The 18,981-nt window shown below is 45.3% G+C and overlaps 1 protein-coding gene across 17 annotated transcripts in view; it reads left to right on the forward strand.

The window, feature by feature from the left end:
• The window catches only part of RPH3A (rabphilin 3A), a 341,396-nt gene that overhangs the window by 295,658 nt on the left and 26,757 nt on the right, over nt 1–18,981 (forward strand). For all 17 annotated transcript variants that reach the window (XM_078337362.1, XM_078337365.1, XM_078337364.1 and 14 more), the window contains 8 exons: nt 6,668–6,797; nt 8,020–8,103; nt 9,625–9,790; nt 10,980–11,018; nt 11,113–11,259; nt 16,679–16,765; nt 17,255–17,317; nt 18,219–18,443. In XM_078337362.1, the coding sequence (XP_078193488.1) occupies nt 6,668–6,797; nt 8,020–8,103; nt 9,625–9,790; nt 10,980–11,018; nt 11,113–11,259; nt 16,679–16,765; nt 17,255–17,317; nt 18,219–18,443 (941 nt within the window). The remainder of the gene's footprint in view (nt 1–6,667; nt 6,798–8,019; nt 8,104–9,624; nt 9,791–10,979; nt 11,019–11,112; nt 11,260–16,678; nt 16,766–17,254; nt 17,318–18,218; nt 18,444–18,981) is intronic.

Here is an 18,981-nt window from a genome sequence, read left to right on the forward strand (position 1 = left end):
CTCGTTTGAGTCCAGGAATCCAAGACCAGCCTGAGCAATATAGTAAGACCTCATCTCTATAAAAAAATAATAATAGCTGGGTGTAGTGGCATTCACCTATAATCACAACTACTTGAAAGGCTGAGCTGGGAAGATTGCTTGAGCCCCGGAGTTTGAGGCTGCAGTGAGCTCTGATCATGCCACTGCACTCCAGCCAGCGTGACAGAGGCAGACCCTGTCTCAAAAAAACAGGGGAGAGGGAAGTTGAGTCTCCTCCACTGAAAGCCCTTGCGTGTTACCCCATCACCCTTCAACACAAGACCCTGCATGGAGTGCTCCCTGCCATCTCTCCAGCCTCATCTCCCACCATTCAGCCTCCCAGCCATGCTGAGCACCTCTCACTTCCGTCGCACGTGCTGTTCCCTGGTTTCCTCTGAGGACCCATCCTGACTGTTCCTGTCCTTCTTTTGTGAGTTCTCACAGCTGCTCATACTTGTCCTTCAGGGTACTTAAGATGATTATGGCAATTTGCGTGGTTTTTAAAACAATGTCTGATCTCTCACTTGAATGCCAGCTCCATAAGGGCAGGGATCTCATTGTTTGGCTACTGTTGGATCCTCACTGTCTACTCGGCACATAGTAGGTGCTCTATAAGTGTTTGTCGAGTGAATGAATAGCCCGTCTGCCTCCATTTAGATGGTAAGGTCAGACCAAGTTGGGAACTTGCTTCCCACCACCTCCAGAGGCCATCCATTGGTGCCTAGAGGAGGGGACATACTCCTTCTGGTGCCTCTGGGAGCATCCTGGGAAATGGGATGTGCCCACCTGACTTCAATGAGGAACCAACAGCTTACCTTAAGCACCCAGCCTGGTGATGGATGTTCCCAGGATGCCAGGTGTGAGTAGTCATCATAAAGTTAATCAGGCATGTAAAGACATAGTAGCGAGTGTCAGCCACTTACAGGGTTCAGCCAATTGGGCACTTAATATGGGAGAAGGGGATGGAGACATTAGGTAGGTCAACAAAGCCAGGCAGGCAAATAACACCAGGCGGCTAATGCAGAGAGGGTCTACTCCCAGCCATCACAAGTCCTTCATTTCAAAAAAAAAAACACAAGAAGGAGGAGGAGGATAAATCTCAATGTTTCAGTCTCAGGATCTGAGGATCCAGAATGCTGCTTGTGAGAGGAAACGTGAGGTGCATCTCATCTAAACCCTCTTATTAGAATTGAGTTTTTTGAGGTTATTGACTGGATAAAAGGTAGGAATCAAACCCATGTCTTTTAACTCTTGGCCACATGATCTCCATCTTCAAAAATGCACTTTCTTCTCTGATGTAGAAGTAATACATTTTCATTTTAAGAAAGTATAGAGGAGTCCAACTAGTTGGGTGCATTAAAGAGGGGAGTAAAATTACCCCTCACCCCTCACCACCTGGGGATAACCACTGTGACTATCTTGATGTGCTTCCTTCTTGATGCATATATACAGACTTGAGTGCACACAATGGAGATATTCAGGTGAGCGCGTTTTAAACCCAAACTCACACCCTGTTCACAATCCTGCACCCCAAGTTATTTTTTTTTCCTACTTAACACAGTAAGAAGAGCATATTCCCATGGGATGTGCCTCACCACCTCCTTTCCTATTTCTTAAAGTGTAGCCAGGAATTCACTAGCAGACTCAAACAGGGAGCCACTTTAAAATGCAGCCTCCTAGGCCTCCCCCAACCCTATAGAATTATTCTCTGAATATTGAACATTCTCCCCAGGTGATCTTGATGTCCCATACATTTTGGGAACATTCCCCCATGCCCTGGCTCTCAACAGGACTTCATGCTTAAATACTGATATCCAGGCTATATTAGATCCATAGCTGAGGTTTAGAGTCTTGGCCAGGTACTTGCATTTTTCTTAATGCTGGCTGCTTGACATGCAGTGAAGGTAGAGAGCATCTCCCATACACATCTAGGGCTTCTCTGCCAAGACTGGTAAAAACACATCTTTCTTCTCAGGTGAAGATGCTGAAATGTTTTATTACCAGGATAAAGACCCATTTGTGATGCATGGTCCACCATGACCCAATTTGGGCTTGACTTCTTGCAAAGTTTTATTTCCTTATGTAAAATCTTAGGCTGTTGGGGTCTTCCATGTTGTGGCTCCAGCATTTGGGGCAGCAGGGTGTCCTAACAGGCAGGCTGCAGGGAGCTCCCTGCTCATTCCCAGTCTTCTGAAGGAGAAGGAAGATCTGTGTGTCCCCATCTCATATGCATCCTTTTTATTGGTCTGTACTGAATTCATGAATAACAAGGTTCCCTGAGCTGAGACAGTTGAGTAATGATCTCAACTCTCTTGCATGTCTGTGTCATTTGCTGCTGCTGATAGGAGCTAATGAGACACTCTCTGAATAACATGTGTTTATGGGGCCTTTTGGCGTCCAGGAGTCAATGGTGAAGCAGGCATTAGGTGGGGAGGCCACAGTGTGGGTTTGCAAGTGACGGGGCAAATCCATAGCCTTCATTTTCCAGGAAGAGGCAGAAAACCCTTTTAAGTTTCCTTAAAGCACACTGTGGTTTAGAATTGGATCTGTCCCACGCCCTGTTCCTGAGCTGCTTTGGCAAAGCTCGACATGAGGCAGGAGGCTGTGGGAATTCATGGAAAGCAAAGATGATTGACTGAAGCAGAGAACTAGATTCTAGCTGTGGCTGAGTGACCCACGCAAGCGGCCCACTCTCTCTGTGCTCTGAGACCCCCAATGGTGGAGTGAGAAGGACAAAAGCTATTTTCTGACTAAGGCAGTGGATGAAGATGAAAATAGTTGGGAGCAAATGTGTATAAGAAAAATGTCCCCATGTAACTGCCATCCCCTGTCCCCATTAGCCTACCTCATTATCTCATAACATTGTATAATTTTATGGCATTGAAAGGCATCCTGAGGTTTATCAACTGTAGTCATTTTCAAACTGTTTTTTTAAAACTCTGGGACCAACTTTCTAAAGGAAATCTAATTCAACCGTCCAAACGAATGTAAGAGATAAAAGCAGACATGCTCTGTATGGAATGAGGTTTGGTAACCCCTTAAATTTTCTCCCACCATGCTGCCACAGAGGCCCCTAAACTGGCTCTATGAAATGCTTGGGGTACCATGAAGCACAGTGTGACAACCACCAATGCAACCCAATGCCTCCTATTTTCCAGATGAGGAAACTGAAGTCCAGAGAGGCAAAAGCCAGGGCTAAAATCCATATTTGTCAACTATATGTTGAAGGTTCTTTGGGGAAACACAGTGGTGAAGCATCGGGTGGGTATCTTGTCCTAACCTCAGGCAGTAAGAGTTAGATGGGCTGGAACCAGCCAGAGTGACTGCATATGTGCAGCTTGGCACTTGCTAATGATTGAGGGGCCCTTGGTGAGGAAAAGGCAGGGAAATTGAGCAGGGTGGAGGCTGCACTGTTCAAGGCGATCCCCATGGTTCTACGTGGCATGTGGCTGTATGGTATAGCAGCTGAGAATGGGGACTTGGGAGCTGGATGGCCTGGGTCTCAGTTCCAGCTTTCACTACTGCTTAGCTATGTAACTGGCATGAACCACTTAACCTTTCAGTATTTCAGTTTTCTCATGTAGTAAATGGAAACAAAAGGAGTCCTTAGCTTCTAGCCGTCTGTAATCCCAAGGCTTTGGGTGGCTATGGCAGGAAAATTATTTGAGAATGTGAGTTTGAGACCAGCCTGAGCAACATAGTGAGACCTCATCTCTACAAAAAGGAATTTTTAAAAAATTAGCCAGGCATGCAAGATCGCACCATCACACTCCAGCCTGGGCCACAGAGTGAGACGCTGTCTCAAAAAAATTAGCTGAGCATAGTGGCGCATGCCTGTGTTTCCAGCAACATGGGAGGCTGAGGCAGGAGGACCACTTGAGGTCAGGAGGTTAGTGCTGCAGTAAGCTGTGATCACACCATTGCACTCTGACCTGGGTGACAGAGCAAGGCCCCATCTCTAAAAATAATAATAGTAATACATAAATACAATAAGAAAATAAAATTAAAAAACAAATCTGTGCCTGGCACATAGTAAGTGCTCAGTAAATACTGGAGTGTGTTACTGTTATTACAGGAGTTCTGAGACCAGGGATTGGGAGCTTGTTTCTGGTTCCTGCCCACTCCCATCATCCTATAGAAATAACCTCTAGGGAGGACAGGGTGGGTGGGGGGAAGATGAGGAAGAATCGAGAAGAGCGTGCTGCCTTCAGCTCTGCACACTGTACCTCCTCAAGTGATTCTGTGCAATCTGGGTCACAGCGGAGGCTCCAGAGCGTGCAGGCTGCCTTTGACTCTTCCTGGGGTGGGGCAGCACCTCGCTTGAATGGAACACAAAAGGGAGAAGCTGCTTTTTATAGCATTGTAAGTCGGAGCACTCTGAGAGTGTGGCAGGAACGATGAGGGCCATGGGGAGAGTAAGCATTAGGTGTCTACCAGGGAAGGCTACCAGGGGCCCTCTGGGTGCTGTGATGCCCAAGTCCCCTCCCATTGGCTCTCCCCACCCATGGAGAGGTGGGTGGGGTCCAGTGCTATCTGGGTTCACTGGCTTTGTGTCTAGAAGGAGCCCTCATTTGATGGAAGGGCAAGGAGATGACTTCAAGCTGGTGGGAAGTGACAGAAAAAAAACAAAACTTGAAGTGGAAACAGGAGGCCACAGTTGTCATTCAGAGTGTGGCCTGAAACCAGTGGCATCATATGGTACCACCTGGGAACTTTTTAGAAATGTAGCACCTCAGGCCCCACCTCAGACCTGGTGTTTTGAATCTGCATTTCAACAGATCCCCGTGTCGTCTGCGTGCACATTAAACTTGAGAAGTGCTAGGGTGATGCATATGAAACGTGGGTTGTAGGATTTTGTTGTTGTTTTTTGAGATGGAGTCTGGCTCTGTCACCCAGGCTGGAGTGCAGTGGCATGATCTCAGCTCACTGCAACCTTTGCCTTCCAGATTCAAGCAATTCTCCTGCCTCAGCCTCTTGAGTAGCTGGAACTACAGAGGCATACGACCATGCCCAGCCTTTTTTTTTTTTTTTGTATTTTTAGTAGACATGGGGTTTTGCCATGTTGGCCAGGCTGGTCTCAAACTCCTGGCCTCAGGTCATCTACCCAACTTGACTGCCCAAAGTGTTAGGATTACAGGCATGAGCCGCCATGCCAAGCTATGGGTTCTAGTTTTGGCTCTGCTACTTCCTAGCTGTGTGACCTTGGGTACGTCATTTAACTTCCCCGTGCCACTTTCTTTACCTGTAAAATTGCATGATAGTAGTACCTGCCTCCTGGAAGTGGGTGTCAGTGTACCTCATGCCATGCTGAGCATATAGTGAGCACCACCAAAGTGTAAGCTGTTATTACGCATGACTTGATGCTCAATGCATCTTACTTTTGTTAGATACACGTGTAGGGAGTGAGATGCTCTCATTCATTCGTTCATTCATTGATTCAACCAGCATGTGCAAATCCCCACTACAGCCTAGGCGCTGATCCAGCACTGGGCACACAGCAGGGAATAAGACAGACAGTGTGCCTGGGACAGGGGAACTCATAGTCCTGTGACAAACTGGAGACTGTTTAACAATCAGCTGATTACTTAATACAGATAATCTCTGTGGTTAATTCCAAAGGTGACAAGCGCTATGAGGAAGTACAAGGTTGCTAGGAGAGTGAATAAAATTGGTTGTCAGAGGAGGCTCTCAAGAGGGAAGGCTATTCTAAAGCAGAGGACACCCTAGCCAGGGAAAATATGAAAGTGTGTCTGTGTTTGCAACAGAGAGAGACAGAGAAATCACAAATGTGTGTGTTTGTTCCAGGCATGAGGAACTGAATGTGCTCTGCTGCTGAGGCAGACAGAACTGAAACTGAAGGATCAGTGTAACGAGAGCACTGAGTCTCAAAGACATACTTGAGCATGCACCAAGGATACCCTGGAGGACTCGTTAAAACACAGATTGCTGGACCTCTATCCAGCCAAATTAGAATCATTTAGTTTCCAGGGCATTCGTTTCCAAACAGGGGTCTTTCTGAGCTCTGTTCACCCTCTACCCTTTCCCTAAACTGTCTGCACTTGACAATTTGGGGGCAGAATTTCTCATTCCATTGGGCTGGGTTGGGGCCCAAGAATTTGGTTGGGTCATTGAATGTCAGGAGCGGAGGGAGTCAAGGAAGACTCCCCGCCCAGGGATTCTGGTTTGAGAAAGTATGTAGAGAGAGGTGACATTTCCCAAGAGGGAAGCAGGTTTGCTGGAGCTGGGGGTGGAGAGCAGCCAAAATGAAAAGTTAAGTTTGAAAGCATAAGTTTGAGATGCCTGTGAAGGCATCCAAGTGAAGGCAGCAGGAGACAGATAAATAGATCTAGAGTTCAGAAGGCAGTTTCTGGGAGGAGGTGACAGGGGATAAAGGACTAGGTAAGGTTCTTCATCTGAAGTCAGTAGAACAGATGGGATTTTGAGGGGTGTGAGAGGGGGTCTTTGGTATTCTGAAATGTGTCAGAATTTTACATGCCTGTGCCTTTTTCTGGGGAAGAGTTCACAACTGTCGTCAGATGCACGAGAGCATATGGCTCAAAGAAGGTGAAGACCGTCATCCTGACACTGTGGGGTATGCTGGTGGCTCCCAGTCCTACAAAGTTCTTACTTACCTTGTCTCTGCTTCCAGGCGCCTGGTGGACCGCCTGGAAAACATGAGGAAGAACGTGGCTGGGGATGGGGTGAACCGCTGCATACTGTGTGGAGAACAGCTGGGGATGCTGGGCTCTGCCTGCGTAGTATGTGAGGACTGTAAAAAGGTACCATCATCCTCTTCTCCCTTCTTCTCTGTGTAGCACCTGCAGAGGGGAAAGTCCTAGGTTCCAGCTGTAGGGGTCACTAGGTCTTGGGGGTGGAGCTTGGATCCTGAAGATCATTTGCCTGTGTATGATTTTTTCTGGGATGCTTGCATGCCCTACTGCCTTCCAAGGCAATCCTGATCCTGGTTTCTCCCTGGAAGCCACTCTGATCCTTCTGTCCTTTAGAGCTGAGGTTCATCCAGGGTGAACTTGGGAGGCTGTGACAGGACATGAGCTATGATTGGGTCTGCAGGTATCCTGGTTGTACCTTAGCAAGTTATATGTGTCAGTTTAGAGAGCACGCTCAGCACATATTTATGCATGTGTTTATGTAGAATGCTTTCGGCATTCTTGTATCTTGTGTTATGATACAAGAAACTTAGAAAGCCTCTATCCAGCCAAGTTAGAATCTTTCAGCTTCCAGAGCATTTTTTCTCAAAGAACAGTCTTCCTGAACTCTGTTCAGCCTCTAACCTTTCCTTAAACTTTCTGTACTTGACAGTGTTGGAGCAGAGATACAGCAGTTCAGTTGGGATCTGCTGAACTCCAAGGGTTCAGCTGGACAACGCAGCTGGAGACATCTACAATGCCATCATCTCCAGCTTGATGTCCCATTTCACATGTAGAATGAAATATTGGCAAAGTTTATTCTGAAAAACTTGCCAGTCAACTCAATAGTGAGAATTTTGTGACCCATCGAGTTTTCCTAATTGCCTTAACTTCCAGGCAATTCAATGAAGAGCAGTGTTCCATCACACAGCCATGGCACTTGCTTAGCTATCTTCCTTCCCTTGGGGAGTTAAACTAGTCATAGTCTAGGTTGTCGCAGATCCATTTTGGAAATAAAGAGAAAATACATTAAGACACAAAATGGATATATGGCCATTCCTCTTCAGAAAAAATTATGTCAATGACTCCCCTTTGTGGATGATGAAAATTCAGATCCCACAGGGACACTTAGAGAATTCCTTCATCCAGTGCTGGGAATGACTTCAGTTCTTGTTACTGGAAATAAGACTCAAATTGGAACTTTATTCTAACTGGCCTTGCTTGTGGAAGGAAGTGTGACAAATGGAGGAAAGTTCTTCCTCTTTATATCCACCAAGAGAAAGTGGGGGGATACATTGCTGTGCCTCCCATGCACATGGCTCATCTGAGTGTGTTGGCTGTGTTTCAACCGCAGAACGTCTGCACCAAGTGTGGAGTGGAGACCAACAACCGCCTGCATTCTGTGTGGCTCTGCAAAATCTGCATCGAGCAGAGGGAGGTGAGTGCCCTGGCTCCATCTGGCTCCTAGATCACCCTCCTTTCTTGGCCAGCTTAAGAGGTGTCTTAAGAGGTTGGTAGGAAAGGACCTGGCTCAGCAGTGAATGTGGACCGAACAACCTCAGAGTATTTGGAGGAATTTCTTTTCTCCTCTGCTTCTGTGATTTTTTCTTCCTTTCCACCCTCTCTTCTTCCCTCTCTGTTCATTGCCCTCTGGCCTCTGTTCTTTCTTTGTTCCTGTTTCTTGCCTTATGGATCTTCCTCTCCTAACACTTTTTGTTTCTATTTCATTTCTTATTTCCATTTTATTCTTTCCTCACACCGTCCTCTTGTTTGAGCCCTTTTCTTCCTCTAATCCTTACTGCCCTTTTCTCCCTTTTTTCATCTTGTTGTTTCTCATATCTTCACACCTTTTTCTCTGCAATTTATCTTTACTTTGCCTCTTTTTCTTTCTCCCGTGGCATCCTTCTCTTCCCCAGTCCTGCCTCTTACTCGTCTTACTCCAATTAAGTCCTTTCTCTTTCTCCCAATTTCTTCACCCCCCAGCCACTGCTGCAGAGTTCTGCCTTTGAGACCGTGTTTAAAAAACCGTGTTCTCCTCAGTATCGGTCAGGGGCCTGGCAGGAAAGCATTGGCACACTTCAGTAGGGTAATCAAGGGTTTGATAAAGGTGATATTGACAAAGGTCCAGACAGAGCTAAGAGAAATCAGCAAGGGATGGTGAGTTACCCTAGCACCAGCAACAACAAGGTTGCTGTTTCCCCTCCTAGGACTGAAGGGATAGAGGAGGGAGTGGTTCCCAGACTGGAAGATAGGTGTAGCCTAACAGGAATGCAGTCACCGTCCTACTAGCAGGGGGCTGGGGGGAGCCAAGGAAATAAACACCATAGTCCCACCCTTCTCATTACTACAAACTCTTTATTTGCCCAGAGAACTCTTCATTAATCCAAGCTTTCAAGAGGCTTTGTTGTAATGGTTTATTTGGTGGAGTCAAGTTAGAGCCATCCATACTGGTCAGCCTCCTGGGGCACAGAGCAGGGTAGAGAATGAATCTGATGAGGCAGTGGAAGACGTTTCACACACTGCCCTGGGTGTGCTGCTCTGTCCTGACCCACGGGACCAGGAGAAAGGCCAGAGGTCTTGGGGAAGTTGTAGGTAGATCACCCTCTTTATAACAACCAGTGTAGTGAAGAGCATGCCACATTTAAGGGATGGAAGACTTGCAGGTCAGCCCTTGTTTTTCCATTCTCTGGCTGTGTACTGTTGGACCAGTCTTTAACATTTTGGATATTCTACTTTCTCCGTCTATAACATGGGTAAACTCAAGCCCTTTATACTGAGTTTTCAGGGTGGGTGGGCTGAATAAATATGAATTGTGTCGGGCTCTGTAGTAGTAAGAGAAGCATGCTGGCTATTGTGTCAGTGTACTTTGGACAAGAGGAAAGAAAAAAATGGGCACTCGTGAAGGTAAGAGCAGCAGTGCTTTTCTGCCACATCTTCAATCCCTGTCTCTCCTCCCCAGGTATGGAAGCGTTCTGGAGCATGGTTCTTCAAAGGCTTCCCCAAACAGGTCCTCCCACAGCCTATGCCTATAAAGAAGACCAAGCCCCAGGAGCCTGCCAGTGAGCCTGCTGCCCCTGAGCAGCCTGCTCCTGAGCCCAGGCACCCTGCCCGGGCTCCAACTCGAGGTAGGACAAAGCAGGTTCTTCTTTTAGGACCAAGGACAGATCTTGGCCACCTGGTCTACCCGAGGGGTGTCCTGACATCGTGTCTGTGTTTCACCCAGTTATTGGACAATCCACTTCTGGACTTGGGTCTAGGGCTCTTGTATCTCCTTCATAGTTCACCATAAATCCTTATCAAGAGGGCGGCATAGGGAACTCTCCAGCAACTCCAAGCTGCCCAGAGGCATCGTGGTCATCCCTGGTGGTATATCTAGCGTGTAAGAGGTAGAAATTAAAATTGGGAACTTAGAGTGACTTTTACCACCAAGATCACACTGGAGCCTGGGAGAATACTGGGCTTGCTGAGAAGCCTTCCTGGACCCTGATATCTCTCCTACTATCCGTAAGCAAGTCTGACTTGGACTAATTAAAAGTGAAAGATGAATAGAAGGAAAGTAGTAAAAGAAAATTACTGCTACTAAATCGCTACTGTTGACATTATCACTGTTATCCAAGTATTATGATTAATTATTAAAATGATTAAGAGGGAGAAGCAAAATGGCAAAAATTTTAAAAAGAAGCAATAGTAAAAATACATTTTAGTTGGATTAGGCCACCAGGGATGACCAGATAAAGCCCTTGCGATAATTTCGGTTGACACTAAGTGATAAAATCTGGACTAAATGACAATACCAGATTGAGTGCAGGCAGTGCTTCTGAAAGGAAGGGTATAGTTGAACATCTCAAATATTGAAGTGTCCACCTGTGTTTCTCATAAGATAACTTATCAAGGTACTTAGCACAATGCCTGCCACCTAAAAGGCATTCGGCAAATGTTTTCTTCCTGACAAGGCATGAGCAATTTCTACTCCTTGCAGAGAATCACCAAATTGTCAGCATATATTGCATCCCTGAGGAGTCCCCAGTTTTCCCCACTAAAAGATTCCTTCTTCCTGGTTCTTCTAGGCTGAGAATGCTCTATAGCATGATTGTTCTTTATAAAGCCTATGTATGCTCATATGTGTTTGTGCATGCAAAGGAAATAATGTGAAATTGTAAACAGGAGTTAGATCGGGGGAGGTTGGGAGGAAGACTTTTAATTTTTTTAAATGTTCTTGGGCAATAGTCAATGAACCCCTTTGTAGGCTTGAGTGCTGGTTTTCCAGACACCAGAAAACTGTTACTCCTCATCATTTGTGTTTTCTTTCTCCAGGTGACAGTGAGGATAGGAGGGGCCAAGGTCAGAAGACAGGTAGGTTCTGCTGACTCTGTTTTGTAACTTGAGACAGGAATTCACCTCATTCCCTTGATGCCCTTTGCCATCCAATTCATGTTCTTCTTTTCAGGCCCCGATGCAGCCTCTGCTCCAGGGCGAGGAAGCTATGGGCCTCCTGTGCGCAGGGCCTCCGAGGCACGAATGAGCACATCTAGCCGGGATTCAGAGAGCTGGGACCACAGCAGTAGTGCTGGAGACTCCAGCCGGAGCCCAGCAGGTGAGCAAGATGGTCAGATCCAGAGACAACTCGCTGGATAGGGAGACTCAGAAAGAATGAGAGGAACAATGTTTTTATTCATTTATTTAGGCAACACTTATTGAGCACCTACTATGTGCTGTGTTCTATTCCAGATACTGGTTCTAGTCTATGACAGAGGAAAGACAGGATTCAGAAACAATTCTGGCTCTAGACATCTGTAATTTTGGTTAGATCCTTTTCTTACTGTAATACCATATGTCAGAAAGCATGATTTTTTGTCTCCCCACCTCAAAAAATAAAAACCCTGGGAGAAAATGCCCCTAGGCTTTGAACAAAGTAAGGATGCTTCACTCTCAAAGATCTCTCCAAGTCTTGCCTTGGCTCTGCTGTCTGGGCATATGGCATAGGTCAGCATGGCCAGGATGTTACTGACAGGTGCTTGTATTGGGTACCTCACATTTCTGGCCTCACTCATGGTGGGTTTATTTGGCAAGAGTGCCCAATGGTAGGAGTCCTTGAGCACAGGACTTTGAAGGAGATTTCTACCATATTGGAACATCTTTCTTTCATAACCCCTTATCCAAGATCTCAGAGCAGCTTCATTTCTCATTCAGGAAGTGGCTAAGTCACATTGGCTGAATACTTGCGTCCCAGGTTGACATCTGACTTTCTCTTCCTGAATTGCGTGTGTGTAGGTTAGCACTTCACATCCTCTTTATTGGCAACAGTGCTGGGCACAAACATACCTTGTGCTTCATCATCTGCCCAGACCCCTCCCCGCAATGAACCTATGGTTCAGATGAACAGAGAAAGAGGAATTTCTCGGATCCTCAGCATCATGTAATATTTATAGGGTGTTTACTATGTGCCAAATGCCATCTCAAGCTCTTTTCCATGTATTATCTCATTTAATCCTTGCTGCAACTCCAAAAGTCACATATGAGACTTCTGTTGTTCACATTTTACAAGATAGAGAAACTGAGCCTCAGAGAGGTGAAGCCACTTGCCCTAGGTCACATAGCTGATAATTGGCTAAAATGAGAATTAATTCCATATATGTCCAACATCAAAGCCTGTACTTTTTCTATTCTCTTCCAGAGGTTAAGTTTCTATTGGCAATGCCTTTTAAAGTCATTTTTAATTGTTGTAAAATATATATAACATAAAATCTACCATTTTAACCATTTTCATGTATACAATTTAGTGGTGTAAAGCATATTCACACGGTTACACAACCATGCCACTATCCATCTGCAGAACGTTTTTGTCATTACAAACTAAAACTTTGTATCCATTAAATAATGACCCCACGCTCTTCTCTCTGCCCAGCCCCTGGTAACCAGTATTCTTGATTCTGTATCTATGGTTTTGACTACTCTAGGTACCACATATCAGGAGAATCATACAGAATTTATTCTTTCATGATTGGCTTATTTCACCTAGCATAATGTCTTCAAGGTTCATCTGCGTAGTAGTGTGTGTCAGAATTTCTTTCCTTTTTAACCCATTTATGCTGGAGGTTGCAATTTTTTGTGTGAAAAATGAGACCTTGGTGATAACTTTGAGCAGTAGGATATAAATAACTGCTACAAGCTTAGCGTTCCAATAATGGAACACTGAGCTTAAATTAAGAATACACAATATTCTATTGTGCATTTATATAGAATACATATATACACATATAATATAATGTACATATATACATAATAGACTGTATATAGTAAAATGGTATATATTGTATATTAATACATATAGTGTATATACACATAGCATACAGACTCTATATAGTGGTATATATGTATATACATGTATATATACATATATAGTGGTGTGTGTGTGTGTGTATATATATGTTATATATATATGCTACATATATATATATATATATATATATACCACATTTTATTTTATTCCACTCACCCATCAATGGGAGTTTGGGTTGTTTCAGCCTTTTGACTGTTGTAAATAATGTTGCTGTGTGCCTGACATACAAATATCTATTGCATTCCATTCTTCTCAATATATACCTAGAAGTGAAGTTGCTGAATCACATGGTAATTTTGTGTTTAATTGTTTGAGGAGCCACCATACTGTTTTTCATGGTGGCTGCGACATTTTTAGATTCCACCCAACGGTGTAGTAGGGCTTTAATTTCTCCATTTCCTCATCAATATTTGTTGTTTTCTGGGTTTGTTTGGTTTTTAATAATAGTCATCCCAATGGGTGTGAAGTGGTATCTCCTCGTGGTTTTCACTCGCATTTCCCTCATGATTAGTGATGTGGAGCACCTTTTCATGTGCTTTTGGCCATTTGTATATATTTTCCTTGGGAAGACAGCTATTCAAGTTCTTTGTACACATGTTATATTTGATAGTTTGTCTTTTGTTGTTGAGTCATAGAAGTTCTTTGTATATTCTGGTTGTTAATGTCTTGTCAGATATAGAATTTACACATTTTTCTCTCATTTCATGGGTTGTTTTTTGTCTCTTTTATAGTGTCATTTGATGCACAAAAGGTTTTTATTTTGATAAGGCCCAGTTTATCTTTTCTTTTTCTTGCCTGTGTTTTTAGTGTCATATCTAAGAAATCATTGTGTAATCTAAGGTCTTGAAGAATTTCCTTTATGTTTTCTTCTAAGAGTTTTATAGTTTTAGCCCTTATGTTTCAGTCTTTGATCCATTTTGAGTTAATTTCTACATATCAAACCCTGCTTTTAATGTCTATATTATTTTGTCTTCTGAGGACAAAGACAGTCACGGGACATTTCCGAACCGGATTTGAATCCCCTGTCCCTCAAGAGTCAATGTAAATGTTTCCCTTTCTCTAGCTTCTAGCATCCACCTGCTCCACCTTGAGCTGGGTTAGCTGCTACCTTCTCTGAGCTCCCAGAGTAGTGAGATGCAGCCCTAATGCCGGGCTTATCACTGTCTAAAGCATTATAGCCTGAATCTCTCTCCCTGGTAGTACCAGGGACGTGTCTCTCTCCATTCATTTATTATGTTTCCAAATATTTGAAGCACTTACCATAATTTTATCTCTTGCTCCTTGTTTTTTAGCCTATACTGATTCCTAGTTGATTATAGGCTCTGAAAGCCTTGCAGATCTGAATTAATAATCATAACAGCAACTTAACTTTTATTGAGCCCCTGCTCCGCCAGGTACGTGATTAAACCCTTTGATGGGTGATATCATTGATCCAAACAACAGTTCTTTTGGGGTAGGTACTATTACAGTCATCCTCACTTAACAGATGTGGCAAAGAGAGGTTTAAAAAAGCTCAAAGTCACATAAAAGTAATAGCAGGGCTGATGTTTCACCCAGGAAGCTCACATGCAGAACTGATGCTCCTAGCTGCTCTGTTATTAGTTATACTTGAGGGACTGCGAGCAGCTCAGTAAAACAAACTCTCTGTTTCAGGGCTTTATCCTGGAATCTCAGGGTCCTCCCTCATACAGTGTGGAAATCCCTTCAGAGAGTCTCTAAAAGGGGTTTTATCACCCACCTACTCTCTGTAAGGGGTGACTCCCTACCTCATGGAGCAGCTTATTCTATTGTTGCTAAGCTTCAGGTATCATTTACACATTCAACAAGATCTGAGATAGACTTGGACAGAAGTCTTTTCTTGGGGGCTTCCTGGTCATGTGACCTTGGGCATATTTAACCCCCCACTGCCTCAACTGCAAAATGGGGAACACAATACCATGCATGGCATTGAGCTGTGAAGATCCCATGAGGTGATGTTCAAGGCCCGTTGCATTTGGATAACTCAATCACTGTTGGCTATTGTGGCCTCGTAAACTCATCATTTCAGTGTCTGTCTCCTTCCTGTGACTGGGCTGTGTACTCCTGGAGGGTATAAGATGGTGTTTTGTTCATCTTAGCACAGGGCTCAGCACTTGGTGGATGCTCAATGGATGCTTGTCAGATGAATGAATGTACAAATGAACATGGCCTCAAATGAACAGACAAATGGCAGTGCCAATGTAGGAAACTGGGACAAGACTTGGTGATTTGTAAGACCCCAGACAAAGGTAGTAAAGTGTCCTCTGTCATGTGCATTCAAGCATCCATCCGGCCAAAAGTGCTGGATTCAGGAAAGATGGCATCTAGCGCAGTGAGATAAGAGAGGGCAGGACACTCTTCCCAGAACATCAAACCTTCTGGGTACCAGAAACTGCTGCATACCTCATTCAATTCAGTCCCTCTCTGGGAAGCAACAGCATGTAAGGGACACTGGCACAGTCTCCGGAGACCAACCGCCGATGTTCAAACCCGGCTCTGCCCTAACCAGCCAAGAGACATTGGATGAGCTCAGTAACTGCTCTGTGCCTGTTTCCTCATCTGTAAAATGGAGATAATAAGGCCCCACCCCATGAAGTTATTAGTGTAGAGATTGAAGAAGTTCTTACATGTAAAGTCCCTCGCACATGGTAAGCACTGAATAAATCTTAATTTATTATTATTATGAGTTAAATGGAGCTGTTGCCTCCGTGAGGCATCGAAGGTTCAGAGAGAATGAGTGACCAGCCCAAGGTCACACAGCCCACATAGGAAACAGCAGGAAAGCAAAGCCAAGTCCATATGAAGATAGAGACATATTCTTCCTTTTTCTTTTCTTTTTTTTTTTTTTGAGATGGAGTCTTACTCTGTCTCCAGGCTGGAGTGCAGTGGCGCAATCTCGGCTCACTGCAACCTCCTCCTGGGTTCAAGTGATTCTTCCACCTCAGCCTCCAGAGTAGCTGGGACCACAGGCACGTGCCACCACGCCCGGCTAATTTTTGTATTTTTAGTAGAGACGGGGTTCCACCATGGCCAGGATGGTCTCAAGCTCTTGACCTCGTGACCCGCCCGCCTCAGTCTCCCAAAGTGCTGGGATTACAGGCGTGAGCCACCACGCCCGGCCGACATATTCTTTCAATAATAATAAAATAATTTCACTACCTGATATGTGTTGGGTTTTTTGTACATGCCAAGTACTGTTCTGAGCATTGCCTGTATCATTGCATCTCCCCACAGCTGTATCAGTTGGGTGATATTATCCCCATATACCAGGTGAGGAAACTGAGGCCTAGAGAGGACAGGTCACTTGAGCAAGGTCACACAGGTGGAAGGAGGATTATAGAACCTGTGCTTTTTGACAACTGTGCTGCTGTTGTGACTTGTCAGAGTTTGAGTATCGAGAGGAAAGAACGCACTGAAGGCAGAAGAGTCAGAAAGAGCTGAGCGAGTGAGGAGCTGTCTCCAGTGGAAGTCCAAGGGGCTCACTCTACGCCGGCTGAGCGGTCCCAGGCTCCTTCCCGCTGTGTGTGTGTGTGTGTGTGTGTGTGTGTGTGTGTGTGAGAGAGAGAGAGAGAGAGAGACACACACACACACACACACACACATACACACACACACACACACACACAATGGCTGTTTTCTTTTCTTTCCTCTGCAGGTTTGAGACGGGCCAACTCAGTCCAGGCCTCCAGACCTGCCCCAGGCTCGGTGCAGAGCCCAGCGCCACTTCAGCCTGGGCAGCCAGGTACCTGTTACACGCCTGCTGGCACCTGCCTGGGCTGTCACTCAGCTGTGACCCCAATACCTCCCATCCCTGCTTGCAGAGCATGCTGGGCTTTCTGCAAAGCTGCAGCCACAACTAAATCCTAAGCTCTTCTAAGACCCTCAGAATGAATAATCCTCTGGGCTGAGAAGCTGGATGGGAATGGGAGGAGGGGGAGGGGAGCATCTTATCCACCCAGTGCAGGAAATGATGGTGCCTCATTCACCAGTGTTTCCCACCTCGAGGACCAGCACCCCCATTTCACAGAGGAGGTTCCCACAGAACTGGAGCTTGGGTCCAGGCCTTTCTAAATCCAAAAGCTCCCTTCCCAATGGGACTGTTCCTGCAACCTCTGGTACCTTTCTGCCTTTGGGCCTGTGTCCACACCTGTGAAATGAGAAGGAAAAGGTGAATGCCCAAATGATGCCACCCTCTCTGCTCCTTCTCTCTTGCTCTCTTCTCCCTGCTCAGGGACCCCAGGAGGCAGCAGACCGGGTCCTGGGCCAGCAGGACGCTTTCCAGATCAGAAGCCAGGCAAGTATCTGCTTCCTTCTGAGCTTGCCCAAGTGGCTCCCTCTCCTCTACTTCCCGAGAGAGCAGGCAGCTGCCAGATCTTGACTCAGCCTGTACCTTGAGAGCTGTCTGGTGAGATCTAAACACCACCTGAGTCTAAAACTCTAGACAATCCATACTAAGATTAGATAGATAGAAATGCCAACACATATAGTTCAGAGCATAGACTACCTGGGTTTGAATCCCTGCCCCTTCACGTCCTGGCTGTGGGACCCTGGGCAAGTTACTTAACCTCCCTGAGCCTCAGTTTCCTTATTTATTAAATGGGAATGATACCAGGACCCACCTCACAGAGTTGTCGGCAGGATTAAACAAACTAATACATAGAAAGCCTTGGTGGGCTGCGTGGGATATACTAAGCCCACACTGAGTGACAGTGATTACTACTAATATATATGATCAATATGCATCACCATCATGTGTATCGATCATAGATAGCTACAGGGTATTTTTTCCTTTCTAAGGCACTAGGCACTGTTTCAAGTGCTGCACCTATAATCATTCATTAAACAAATACGACTATTTGGGTAACTTCAGATATTATAATTCCTGTTTTACAGATAAAGAAACTGAGTCTCTGACACATTAAGTAATTTGCCCCAGGTCACACAGCCAAGATTCAAACGCAGGCTGTCTGGCTCCAGAGTCCACATCACTGATCTGTACCACAACGAGGTCTGTTTTGCTTACATCTGAATCAGCTTGAGGGGCTTATTGTCAAACACAGATTCGCAAGGCCCCGCTGCAAATCCACTGATCCTGGGCGGGGCCTGGGAATCTGCATTTTTTGAAAATGTCCCTAGATGCTGCTGTTATGAAACAGGGACTCAGCTGCATCTTTCCTGTCCTTATCTCCCTATAGAGGTGGCTCCGAGTGACCCTGGGACCACTGCCCTACCCCGAGAGGAGAGAACTGGGGGAGTTGGGGGCTACCCAGCAGTTGGAGCCAGAGAGGACCGAGGGAGCCACCCCTCCCGGCCCTATTCCCAAGCATCTGCAGCTGCCCCCCAGCCTGCTGCAGCCCGCCAGCCACCACCCCCAGAGGAGGAGGAGGAGGAAGCCAACAGCTACGATTCAGATGAAGCAAGTAGGTGGGACCTAAAGGAGAGGTATCTTGGAAAAATTGCTTCAGGAGCCAAACTGGGGGAGACAGGAATGGCTCAGGGTCAGCCTTGTCTACCCCCAGCCCCCTGTTCAGCCAGGCCTGATAACATCCACCAAGTGATAGAAGTACAGATTTGTGTTTCTAAATTCACAAAATAATATCAGCTTCCTAAAGATTAAGTGCTATGTATATTTTTTATTGTGGTAAAATACAAATAACATCAATGGTACCATTTAATCATTTTAAAGATTGCAATTCGGTGGCATTAGCTATATTCTCGATGTTCAGTCTACCAGTTCCTCAAGACGTTAAAACAGAATTATTATATGACTCAGCAATTTCACTCCTAGGTGTGAATGTGTTTTTTAACAGTTTTTAAAACTCTTTAATGTATATCTTCTATAAGTAATTTATTAATCATCATTTTAAGTTTACTGGGCATTTTCTCTTGCCTCCTTATTAAATGCCTGCAATGTATCTGCCCCACTCAGGCCCTAAGTTTCAAGGATTCACACACACA

Source organism: Callithrix jacchus, chromosome 9 (genome assembly GCF_049354715.1).
Source record: "Callithrix jacchus isolate 240 chromosome 9, calJac240_pri, whole genome shotgun sequence".
In the NCBI taxonomy this organism is placed as follows: Eukaryota; Metazoa; Chordata; class Mammalia; order Primates; family Cebidae; genus Callithrix; species Callithrix jacchus.